This window comes from Leptodactylus fuscus, chromosome 2 (assembly GCF_031893055.1).
Source record: "Leptodactylus fuscus isolate aLepFus1 chromosome 2, aLepFus1.hap2, whole genome shotgun sequence".
NCBI lineage: Eukaryota > Metazoa > Chordata > Amphibia > Anura > Leptodactylidae > Leptodactylus > Leptodactylus fuscus.
In genome coordinates this window covers 171,602,684-171,614,761 of record NC_134266.1, presented here as the reverse complement: position 1 = coordinate 171,614,761, position 12,078 = coordinate 171,602,684, and the positions used below count along the sequence as shown (strand labels likewise).

General features: G+C 44.2%; 1 protein-coding gene across 1 annotated transcript in view; it reads right to left on the bottom strand.

Moving 5' to 3' along the window:
- Positions 1–12,078, bottom strand: part of LOC142195382 (interleukin-1 receptor type 1-like) — a 39,630-nt gene that overhangs the window by 9,222 nt on the left and 18,330 nt on the right. Inside the window, exons 5-7 of the mRNA XM_075265128.1 lie at positions 5,039–5,207; positions 3,464–3,529; positions 629–752 (exon numbers count right to left, since the gene is read on the bottom strand). Of these exons, the coding sequence (XP_075121229.1) occupies positions 629–752; positions 3,464–3,529; positions 5,039–5,207 (359 nt within the window). The remainder of the gene's footprint in view (positions 1–628; positions 753–3,463; positions 3,530–5,038; positions 5,208–12,078) is intronic.

Sequence of the window (12,078 nt, the reverse complement as noted above, 5' to 3'; positions counted from 1 at the left end):
AGCATTTACGTCAAGTGGGGACCAGCCTAATGCTAAGGCCCCACAGTGGGAAAAATTGTAGCGGCAATGCATCACAGTTTTTCCTGCAGTGCTTTTCATTGAATGTTCGCAGAGGTTTCTTCTGCGGACTTTCTGCTTCAATTATATATATAGGGAAACCACCAGCGTTTCCATAGGTGTAATTGATATGCTGCAATTTCCAAAATCGCAACTGTTTTAGAAATCACAGCATATCCACTGTGCATATTTTATCGCACTTTAGGGAATCCCATCCACTACACAGTGACTATAAAACGCTGTATTTTTTTCATGGTGTATACGCCATCGGGAAACCAAGGCATTAAGGCCACGTGGGGCCCAGACCTAAAGGTGTTAGCAAGGATACTAGTTTTTTTTTTTTTTTTTATGTCCAGCAGCAGTGCAGGATGTCACTGAAGTCTTGGCATGGGAACAAGGTGAGAATGGGTTCTTTTTTAATTTAATGAACCACCCCCTCCCCCTTCCTGGTGTTGAATGAAAAAAAGATATATCTTTCGCAACCCCCTAAAGAAAATGAGAGTATTTTAATGAAGAAGTTTTTAAAAACCGCAATTGTAGAAAACATATTTTGTATAAAGTAACTACTTACCTTGTATCTCCTAATATAACTCTGCCATCATCAGCATAAAAGTCCATATCAGTGCCATTGTAAAGCCAGAGCAAGCCTACGGTTCTATTATGTAACACTTTGCAGGTAAGTGTTATAGGAGCTCCTGTAAAAAGTGGTGGATTGAGGTTATTGGCCATAGTCAGTTAACAAACTTGTCTCCACGTACCCCCTCCCCCACCCCAATTCTCTGGCTGCTATATGTGACTGAAACGTCATCCATCTATGATGGGCAATGACTGCATGATATAAAACAGTACAAAATCATGCAGCAATTGGCCACCATTAGGGGGCAGGATTTCTACCACATATTGCAGATGGATAGTGTTTTCTTACCCTAAGGCCCATTAAATAAAATATATTCATAGGCTAAGGCCCCACGGGCCGTAAACACAGGGCTAAAGCGCTGCGGGAAGAACCGCTGCGTGAACGCCTTGCAATATTTCCCGCATCGCTTTGAAGAGAAAGTTCACAGAGTTTTCCTCCGCAGACTTACTCTTACCATTATATCTATGGGAAAGCCACTGGCGTTTCCGTACACATAATTGACATGCTGCAATTTCCAAAACTGCGACGTTTTTGGAAATCCCACTGTGATTTCTTCCACAAAGTGGGGATGGGATTCGCATGAATCCCATCCACTTTACAAGTACTGTATAATGCTGCGATTTTTCCTGCAGCGTCTCCGCCGCGTGTAAATGGTGGCATTTCTGGCCCGTGGAGCCCCGATCTTAAAGGAGTTTTCCAGGTAAAATTTTTTATTTATTTTTTTTAAAAAAGGTCTCTTAGTGTTATTAATGGGTTAATAAGTGCACCCATATAACTTTAGCAGTGTTTTGAGTGATTTCTGGGTTTCTCTGGGAAATCCTAGCATCTTCTGCATTTTTTTTTTACAGGTATGTACCTACCAGCTGCAATGCATTCTGTTAGTTGTAGGCTCTCACACTATCTCCAAATCACTCCTCCCCCCTCTCTCTCTAACACGCTGTCTCCCTAGCTATTCCTCTTACTGCTAGCCTTTCCTAACTCACTCAAATTCTGCATTTTTTCCAATAATTTTACAATATGTCATCTGTAAAAGTGTCAGCTGTTTGGGCCAGTTCACATGGCATATATAGGTCACCCCCCCCCCCCCCTCCGTGTTTGTATACTGTATGGTGGTACAAATACACCCCTGAACAAGTGGCTTTTTTCCCTGCACTTTAATGGCTAGTTGCTTGAGGTAGGCATGGGAAAATTTAAGGCATTGTTCAGACTGCAGAACGCAAAAATGTTTACTGTTATATTGTTGCAATAAGAATTATGATTTATTTGTTTTGGATTTTGTTTTATGTCATATGAGAAAAGTCACATTAATAATAAAATGTAGTCAATAAGTTATAGAGCTAAAAAGTGAAAAGTAACCAGAAATGATCACTAGAGTGACCACAGAATCATAGAAGCTACTAGAAAAAATAAGGAATTTAGTGTTCCCAATGCAACCCACACAGCTTAAAACTTTTCACCATCCACCATGAATGTATATCTGGGAATCTAATTCTCACTACACCCCTTGATAAATTCTTTGAGGGATGCAGTTTACAAAATGGGGTCATTCCTTAGGGCCCTGTGCATGCACGCCAGAGAGGACATGCAGAGCCTTCTCTGCTGGCATGTGCGCCATCGCCCAGATCACTCATTAATGGGGAATCCTGTACAGGCGTTTCAGCTGTATGTACAAGTGCACATTATAACATACCGCAGCCTATGTACCAGTGATGGCAAACCTTTTGAGCTCATCATGTCACAATTAATAAAAAAAACAAACTAGCTTAACTCACATGACATATCTGACCCTGTTCCCCCCGCCTAGTATCTGACCTTTTTTTATGGCCCCCATACATTACATGAACACCTTTTATAACCCCACACAATATATGACTTTTTCTAAAACCCACCTGCAACATATAACCCCTGTTTCTCCCTATCCACACAGAGAGTAGCAACCAATAATTTTTACTCATCTGTCTATGGTTCAGTCCTGGCCGCCTTCCACTGACGCCTCTGGGGTGCGCTGCAGCCAAAGAAGAAGAATGCTGGGCCACACGGTGGCTCAGTGGTTAGCCTTGCAGCGCTGGAGTCCTGGTGTTCAAATCCCGCCAAGGGCATAAAACCATCTGCAAGGAGTTTGTATGTTCTCCCCGTGTTTGTATGGATTTCCATTCCATATTCCAAAGACATACTGATAGGGAAAAATGTACATTGTGAGCTCTATGTGGGGCTCACAATGTACATTAAAAAATAAAAAGAAGAAGAATGCTGAGACACTGTATGTAGAGTCCAAGTGTTCTTCGGCATCGTGATGTAAGTGTCGCACCGCAGAGGGCGGCAAAGACAAGAACGTGGCTAGGTGAGTAAAAATTATTGTGAGCTGCTTCTTGCATGAACACAATAGGTAGCTGTCGATTAAAAAAAAAAAAAGATCCCCCTCCAGTTTATTCCATAAGGCACTATCTGAGGCCATTGCCTCAGATCACCTCATAGCAGTAGCGTCAGTACAGCTGTCACTTGGTTCGGACAACGTGTATCCCAAAATGCCTTGGCATGTCACCTTTGACACGCTTCTTATAGGTTCACAATCACTGCTCTATACTGTAACATGGAATTAATAATCCAGTTTGCCAAAGTTTCTGCAACATGTGGATGTTGTTTTCAAAGCCCCGTCTTCATATGTTGTACTGTGAAAGTCCTATTATGGCTTATAATACAGTACAAACAAGTGCCTGAGGTTTAGGCAACATAACTGAATTTTACTTTTTAGTGCAAAGCATAACTCACCTAATTCCACATCTATGATGTTATTTGTTGGGAATATAATAACAGGCTCCGTTTTGTTTGATCGATCTGTAAAATAAAGTATAAAAACAAGTATTGGTAGTATAATGAACAATACCACAACTTCTATGCTACCACATTCTCTCGCCTGTACGCAGCATCCCAAATTAATATGCAAATTATATTTCTCCCTGATTTTCCTAAATGTTTGATGCAAATGACAGTATAGTCAGTATAAACTTCCCAAGAATAACATTTTTTCACAAATTAAAAAAATCATAATCCAGTGTTCCTAATTATTATGCACTGCAGAGTTTCTAAGCATTTTATAGGGTGTAAAGAACTGAAAATGGTCATTTGATAAGTTTTCAGTATTAAAAGGTCACAGTTACAGAGGACCTTGGCCGTGTTCAGTGCGTGATGTGTGTATTTCACAGATAGCACACTGAACCTTTATGTGCAGGAACCCATCTGTGCTCTGAAGCAGCCACAAATCTCTTCACAGTACAGTGATCACACTCAGTTTTTTTATGAAATACCTAATGTTTTCATACCTTGTTCAAGGCATTGCACTATTTGACGCTTTTCCTTACCTATATTGATTTAAACCTATGGCCTACTTATTAATGTGGAATGTCCTTCTTAGGGTCAATGCACACAGAGTTTTTTGGAACTGATTTTGACACTGATTCCACCTCAAAATCAGCCTCCAAAAAACCCTCCCAATAGAGTTCTATTGGGAGGTTTTTTTGGAGGCTGATTTTGAGGTGGATTCAGTGTCAAAATCAGCGCCAAAAAACTCTGTGTGTACTGACCCTTAGGTTAAGGCCCAACGTTGCAGAAACTCACCTTTGTTTGTTGCAGATTTTGCAACATTTTTATTGAGCCAAACCTAGTAGTGGCTACAGAAGGAAGTGGAAATATCTAGGAAACTCTTAGGGTCCATTCACACGGAGTAAACGGTCGCTCATTTTGGGAAAATACACATGTAAAGAATACATGTGTAAAAATAAGACTCCCATTGACTTCAATGACATTTTTTACAAGTGTAAAAAAAAAAAAAAACACGTCAAAAAACGCGTTGTGTTTTCTGGCGCATTTTTTACACGTGTAAAAAATGTCATTGAAGTCAATGGGAGTCTTATTTTCACACATGTATTCTTTACACGTGTATTTTGCCATAATGAGCACCCGTTTACTCCATGTGAATGGACCCTAATATTTCTCCCTTCTACTCAATCCAGCCAGTATACAATAACATAAAAAAGCTATATTCACCATTAGATTTCTTAGCGCATATACTGATTCTGCTTACATACCTTGCTGTGAACACTGCTTACACCTAATGAAAAAAAAAAAAACACACGGCACATAACACCTATAATTTGCAGTAGTTACTGTATATCATACATCCCATGTTAGTAAATTGTAGAATTTAAGATATAGTATGGAAGCTATCCTTCATCGATCCTTTATGTTTTAAATGTGATATGATGAATGCATCTAAATCCCATGTGTAGCAATTTTTTTTTGCTGTATTTAACATGTATTATCATTATACTTAATAGACATAGTTACCTGAAATAGTGTACTCTATTGTACGGGAGATGTTATATGTTACACCATTATGACTAAACGGCACTTTACAAGTATAATTCCCACTATCTTGTCTAGATGAACCTGTGATAGTCAGTGATTTAGGTGACGTCATGTAGCGTTTACTATGCAGATTCAAAGGCTGACATTCCTGTGCACAAAAATAAATTATTCATTGGACAAAAAAAATCAGAAGATCAAACATTTCATCTTTCCATAAAGCAATACTTTCAGGGTCAATGGTAGTTGAAGCATGAATCGTATATGCGGGCAGTGCGCGGCAAGCACACAGACCCCATTATAGTCTATGGGGTCCGTGCGCTTTGACAGCACAGCACTTGCAATTGCGATTATATTCCGTCCGGGGGTCTCGATGTGGACTCTCACCGGACGGAATACATACGCTAGTGTGGACCAGAGGTAACAGTGGTGCCGCATGAGGTATCAGTGCAGCAGTCGCTGATGTTTTTACTTAGTGGGAAACTGTCAGGGTAATTTGGGTCTCTAAACCACCTACATGTCTTTATGGAGCAGGGGTTTAGTATCCTAAATCACCCTGTAAAGCTATCAGTGTCTGCTCTAAAAACAAGAAAAACTTTAAATACACCTTGTGGCTGTACTCTCCGCACCAGCACAGTTCTTAAGTGAAACCCAAGGAATACACCTCAGTTACAATGCACATGGCCCAGACAATGGACACATGCACAGCGAAGCCAAGGTGTACGTCACCAGAAATAAGTCATGAATGCTTTATGGGAAACTTAATTCCAAGTCCATAAAGACCTGTGGGTGGTTTAGTCTCTCAAATCAACCTGACAAGGTTCCTTTAAGTAACTAAGAGGACTGATAATCAGCTTTCCCTTTTTACAAGGAGTATGGTAAACTGAAAAACCACACAGTCAATAATAAGTAGAAGCACCAGCATCTGTGCAATGGCCGGTGCCTCGGGTGACAATACCCTAATAAACTGCTGCAATTTATTATGTTGTTTGACCAATACATATGATAATGTTGCCGCATCCTCTCATCTGGTGTCAGAGTTCCTAATTTAATTGGCGAATATGCATCAACGGAAATTGCGTACTTTTGATGTTATCTTATACCCTATCTCTATGGTTGCTGACTTACTACATATTACTAAAAGGATCTTTTATGTATGGTTAAAAAAAACGTTGCTAACTGCTTGTAGAACGACAAACATCTTTAGACTATAACTATGAGGGTCCATTCACACGGAGTAAACGTGTGCTCATTTTGGCAAAATACACGTGTAAAGAATACACATGTAAAAATAAGACTCCCATTGACTTCAGTGACATATTTTACACGTGTAAAAAAAGTGTCAAAAAAGTCTCGTGTTTTTTGACGTTTTTTTTTTTTACACGTGTAAAAAATGTAATTGAAGTCAATGGAAGTCTTATTTTTACATGTGTATTCTTTACACGTGTATTTTGCCAAAATGAGCGCACGTTTACTCCTTGTGAACGGACCCTAAATATCAGGCTGGGACTGGAAACCCTGGGGACCAGACCCATACTCCTGGAATAGAGGGACCAATTTACGAACCATCTCTTTTTCTTTGTTTTATAAAGCTCCCTGCTGTGTTACTTACAGTCCTATGAAAAAGTTTGGGCACCCCTATTAATCTTAATCATTTTTTGTTCTAAATATTTTGGTGTTTGCAACAGCCATTTCAGTTTGATATATCTAATAACTGATGGACACAGTAATATTTCAGGATTGAAATGAGGTTTATTGTACTAACAGAAAATGTACAATATGCATTAAACCAAAATTTGACCGGTGCAAAAGTATGGGCACCCTTATCATTTTATTGATTTGAATTCCCCTAACTACTTTTTACTGACTTACTGAAGCACAAAATTGGTTTTGTAACCTCAGTGAGCTTTGAACTTCATAGCCAGATGTATCCAATCATAAGAAAAGGTATTTAACCGGTTAAGGACCGGGCCCAAAAGTATGTTAAAGACCAGGCCTTTTTTTTCAAAACTGACATGTGTCACTTTAAATGGCAATAACTTTGAGACGCTTTAACATAGACAAGTGATTCTGAGATTGTTTTTTCGTAACACATTGTACTTCATGTCAATAGTAAATTTTGGTCGGTATGTTATGTCTTTGATTATTACAAAATTTGAAATTTGGCAAAAATTTCGAAAAAAATGCAGTTTTCAAACTTTGAAATTGCAAGTCTTCCAAATAGAAAGTCATACCAACGAGTGATTATGAAGATAATCTTGTTTCCCTTAGTCCTAACAGCGGCACAATGTGGGGTATTTCTGCCCCTGTGTGCTGGTAGGACAGGCGGATATTTAATTAGCCAATCAAATGCGTGGCAGGCCCTATAAGAGGGCACAAGAACCTCCCCTCTGCGTGTAAATACAAAAGTACCTCCATTACATTTATATACAGTTTTATACATAAGATATGATTCCCAGGGTGGGAAATCTTGTGCCGCTGTTAGGACTAAGGGAAACAAGATTATCTTCATAATCACTCGTTCCCTGTCGTCCTCAACAGCGGCACAATGTGGGGATATAGCAAGCAGGTCCCCAAGATGGGTGGGACAAACCCATGACCGAACTTAAACTGGTCTGGGCAAAGGCAGTGGAATCTGCCACTTGGTCCTTCAGGCGGTAATGCCGAATGAAGGTGGATTCAGATGCCCAAGAGGCAGCTGCATATATTTGGTCCACAGACAAAGCACTTCTTTCTGCCCGTGAAGTGGACACTGCCCTGGTTGAATGGGCATGAAGGAAAGATGGAGCCGACAGCCCTTGGGCGGTATAGGCGACTCTAATAGTCTCGGTAACCCACCGGGATATTGTAGCTTTGGCGGCTTTGGCGCCCTTGTTTTTCCCCGTGTAGCTGACCAACAGGTTTTCAGTCCACCTAAAGGGGCGAGTGCGCTGCAAGTAGATCTGCAGGCATCTAACTACATCCAGCTTGTGCCATCTTTCTTCTTCAGCAGAAGAAGGGAACGGAAAAAATACTGGAAGGGAAATCAGTTGGTTCCTGTTTACAGCAGATGGCACCTTGGGACGAAACCCAGGGAGGAACCTAAGCTGTACATGGTCAGAGAAAAAGGTGGTATATGGCTCCTCAGCGGACAAAGCTTGTAGTTCACTAACGCGTTTGGCAGGTGTGACTGCCAATAGCAGCGCCATTTTGCCGGTTAGCGACTTGAGGGAGACCTCTTCCAGAGGTTCAAATGGCTGGCCACATAGGGCGTTCAGGACCGGAATAAGGTCCCATTGGTGGACAGGGGTGTTTACCACCGGTCTCAGCCTAGTTGCCCCTTTAATAAAGGTGCTCACTAAAGGATCCTGAGACAAACGCCTCCCCAGATAGGCGGACAGGGCCGCTACGTGTACCTTGAGTGTGGCCGCAGCAAGACCTCTGTCTAGTCCGTCTTGAAGGAAGTCCAGGATCGCCTCCGTAGGGGGATCGGTGGAGTCCACTTGATGCTGCAGACACCAGGCATTAAAGATGTTACCTATTCGACGGTAGTTCCTGTTAGTCGAATCTGCTCTGGCGCTGGATAGGGTCTTCAAGACGGCTTGTGACAGTCCTCTATTTCTCAATAGGGACTGGTCAACCTCCAGGCTGTCAGGTTGAGTCTCCTCAGATCCTGGCATCTCAGCTCTCCTTGGGTTACCAGGTCTGGGAGTGGGGGAAGCCTCCAATATATGCCCTGACTCATTTGTATGAGCTGAGCAAACCAAGCCCTTTTTGGCCAGAACGGGATTATGGCTATTCCCGAGGCTTGGTCCTGTCTTATTTTTATCAATACCTTCGGTATGATTGGAATTGGAGGGAATATGTAAAACAGCCTGAACCTCCATGGGATGGACAGGGCATCCACCGCCAAGGGATTGTCCTCCTGGTACAGAGAGCAGAAGGTCCCCACCTTGGCGTTGAGTCGGGTAGCCATAAGATCGACCTCCGGGAGACCCCATCTCTGGACGATCTGTTGAAATACGTCTGGATTGAGAGACCATTCTCCTGATACGGTAATACCCTGACTCAGCTGATCCGCTACTATGTTCAGGGAGCCCTTTATGTGAACAGCGGATAACTGGACCAGATTCTTCTCCGCCTAGGCAAATATGAGATTCGTCTCTCTCAGCAAGGTTGGTGACCTGGTGCCCCCTTGTTTGTTTATATAGACTACCACCGTCATGTTGTCTGACCGGTTTTTGACAGACTTGCCTTTCAATTCTGGGGCAAAGTGTACTAGGGCCAGGTACACTGCACTGAGTTCCTTGAGATTGGATGACCCCAGCTCCGGACATCTCCATCGTCCTTGTACAGTTTTGTCTTGACAATGGGCTCCCCATCCCCACTGGGATGCATCTGTTGTCAACAGGGTCCACACTGTCGGGACCGTGGACCTTCCGTCTTTCAGGTGTATCCACCATCTGAGGGAAAGACGGGTAGCGGGAGAAAGGCAGATCTTCTTGTGCAATCCCCGTGGAGACCTGTTCCAGGTTCTCAACACTTCCATCTGCAGGGGACGCAAATGCCATAAAGCCAAAGGCACCGCCCTGGCCGAGGATGACATCAGGCCCAGGACTCTCATGGCGGTCCGGATGGTTACCTGCCGAGTGCGCAATAGGAATCGTGCACTGGCTTGGATTCTTTCCTTCCTTGGACTGGAGAGGAAGATCTGCATCGCTTCTGAATCCACTATAAATCCGAGGAATTTTCTTCAGGTGGATGGAACGATTTCGGACTTCTCCCAATTGATAATCCTAACTCCTGTAGGAAGTTGATGGCAAGGTTGAGCTGCTGGAGGAGAGCAGCAGGAGACTGAGCTTTCAGTAGCCAGTCGTCTAGATAAGGGACGATGAAAAGACCCTGAAGTCTGAGGGCTGCGGCGACCGGAGCGATCACCTTGGTGAATACCAGTGGGGCGGATGTGATGCCGAATGGCAGAGCTGTGAATTGATAGTGCTCCCTGTGGCCGGCCATAGCGACGGCAATCCTGAGGAACTTCCTGTGGAAATGAGCAATGGGGACATGTAGATAGGCGTCCTTCAAATCGAGGGTAACCATCACCTCTCCTGGCTGAAGAAACACAGCCACGGAATCCACGGTTTCCATTCGAAATGACCTCTTCCTGATAAACCGATTGAGGTACCTCAGATCTATTATCATCCTCCAGCCCCCTTTTGGGGACCAGAAAGACGGGGGAGTAGACTCCCAGACCGAGGTCTAAGGCTGGTACCTTCTCCAGGGCGCCCTTGGTAACATATTCGGCAACCAAGGCTTCTAGACTGGCCTGCTGAGAAGGTGGAAGAGTTTGGGTGGAAACGAACCGATCTGGAGGTGGAAGATGAAAGTCGATGTGATATCCGTGTTGTATGATCTTCAACACCCATGGGTCTTGGATATGGGTGAACCATGCTCTGGAAAAGGAGGAAAGACGTCCTCCCACAGGAAGGGGGGCCACAGGGAGCTGCCCCACGTCAAAACTCAGGCTTCCTCTTGGTGTCCTCCTTGGAAGTGCCACGACCAGCTCCCCTAGGGCGATATCTAAAACGCCGTTGTTGGGAAGGGCGTCTATAATTAGAGGAAGAACCTCTGCCTCTAGAGGGAGCACGTCTGCCCCTGGATGCTTGAGGTAGGGACCTTCCGCTACCTTCAGCTAATCCCTCCATAATGGCGTCTAAGCTTTGGCCAGACACCCTTCCCGGCTCAAAGGGGAGAGCACAGAGTGCTGCTTTAGACGCAAAATCTGCCCGCCAAGGCTTTAGCCAAAGGGGTCTACGGGCCGCAGTAGACAACGCCATAGATTTGGCGGAGATTTTTAATTGATGGCAGGAGGATTCCGCCAAATAATCTGCAGCCCTATGAACTCTTTTCATAGAGGCCAGAATCTCATCTCTGTCTACGCCCAAGTCTATATCCCGCTCCAAGGCGGCTAAGCGGTTGCGCAAAAAGTCACCAACCATAGAGGAGACTATGGCCACAGAGGCTTGCGCGGAGGAAGCTGAGTAGACCTTCTTCAGAACGGAGTCCGCCCTACGATCCAGAGGGTCCTAAAGATTTGAACCATCTTCCAAGGGCACCAGGGTTCTGCGGGACAGCTTTGCTACGGCCAAATCCACCTTCGGGGGAGGCCCCCAGGAATCCCACTGGGTAGTGTTAACAGGAAACAAACTCTTGAAGATCCTGGAAAGCGAATGTCCTTTCTCTGGCTGTTTCCACTGCTGCGCCATAAGGTCGGTCAGCGTGGCGTCCGCATGGAAGGCAATATGTCCCCCAGAGGCAGACGTGGAGGCTTCCCCGTCAACATCTCGGCCCACTGTAGACCGGATGGACTTCAGCAGCCTGCCCGTTTGTTCATAATGGAACGCAGTTCTGCTGGAATAACTGAGTCGTCCTCGGAGGAATCATCCTCTGCCACCCGCAGGTGTTACAAGGGGGGGGGGAGAGACGAGGAACGGAGCTCAGAGCATGGTCTCCTGGTGAGCTGAGACAAGGTGCAATGGATCCCTTTGAGGGAATCATCCTGCAAAACAAAAAGGAGAGTACAAGCAAGGGAATAACTATTTACCCAAGCGATGCCCAAACTCACCATCTCCTTGACCCATGCCATCATATCTCTGGGAGAGGGATCCACAGGTGGAGGACCTCTGCACCCGCGACAACGGGCCCACTCATAGCCTGAAAATAGGCAAGTTATAGGACCAGTAGTACCCCGCAGGGCACAACCTTTCAAGCCGCTACCTACCATCAGGGAGCGGTGTGTCGCAATCGAAGCAGGAAAGATGTTTCCTCTTGGAAGAGGTTTTCCTCCTACCATCCCCAGGAGGGGTAGTAGAGGATGACATATCCTACAGAGAGAGATAATAGACCATGCAACACTGTCACCATGACATCATACCAGCTTTAAAAAAGGGTAAATCTTACCAGGTCCTGTAGACCGGACAGCGAGGTGACGGATCCCAATAAAGTTTGCAAACTGGAAAAGAGTTCAAGATCAATGAACACCA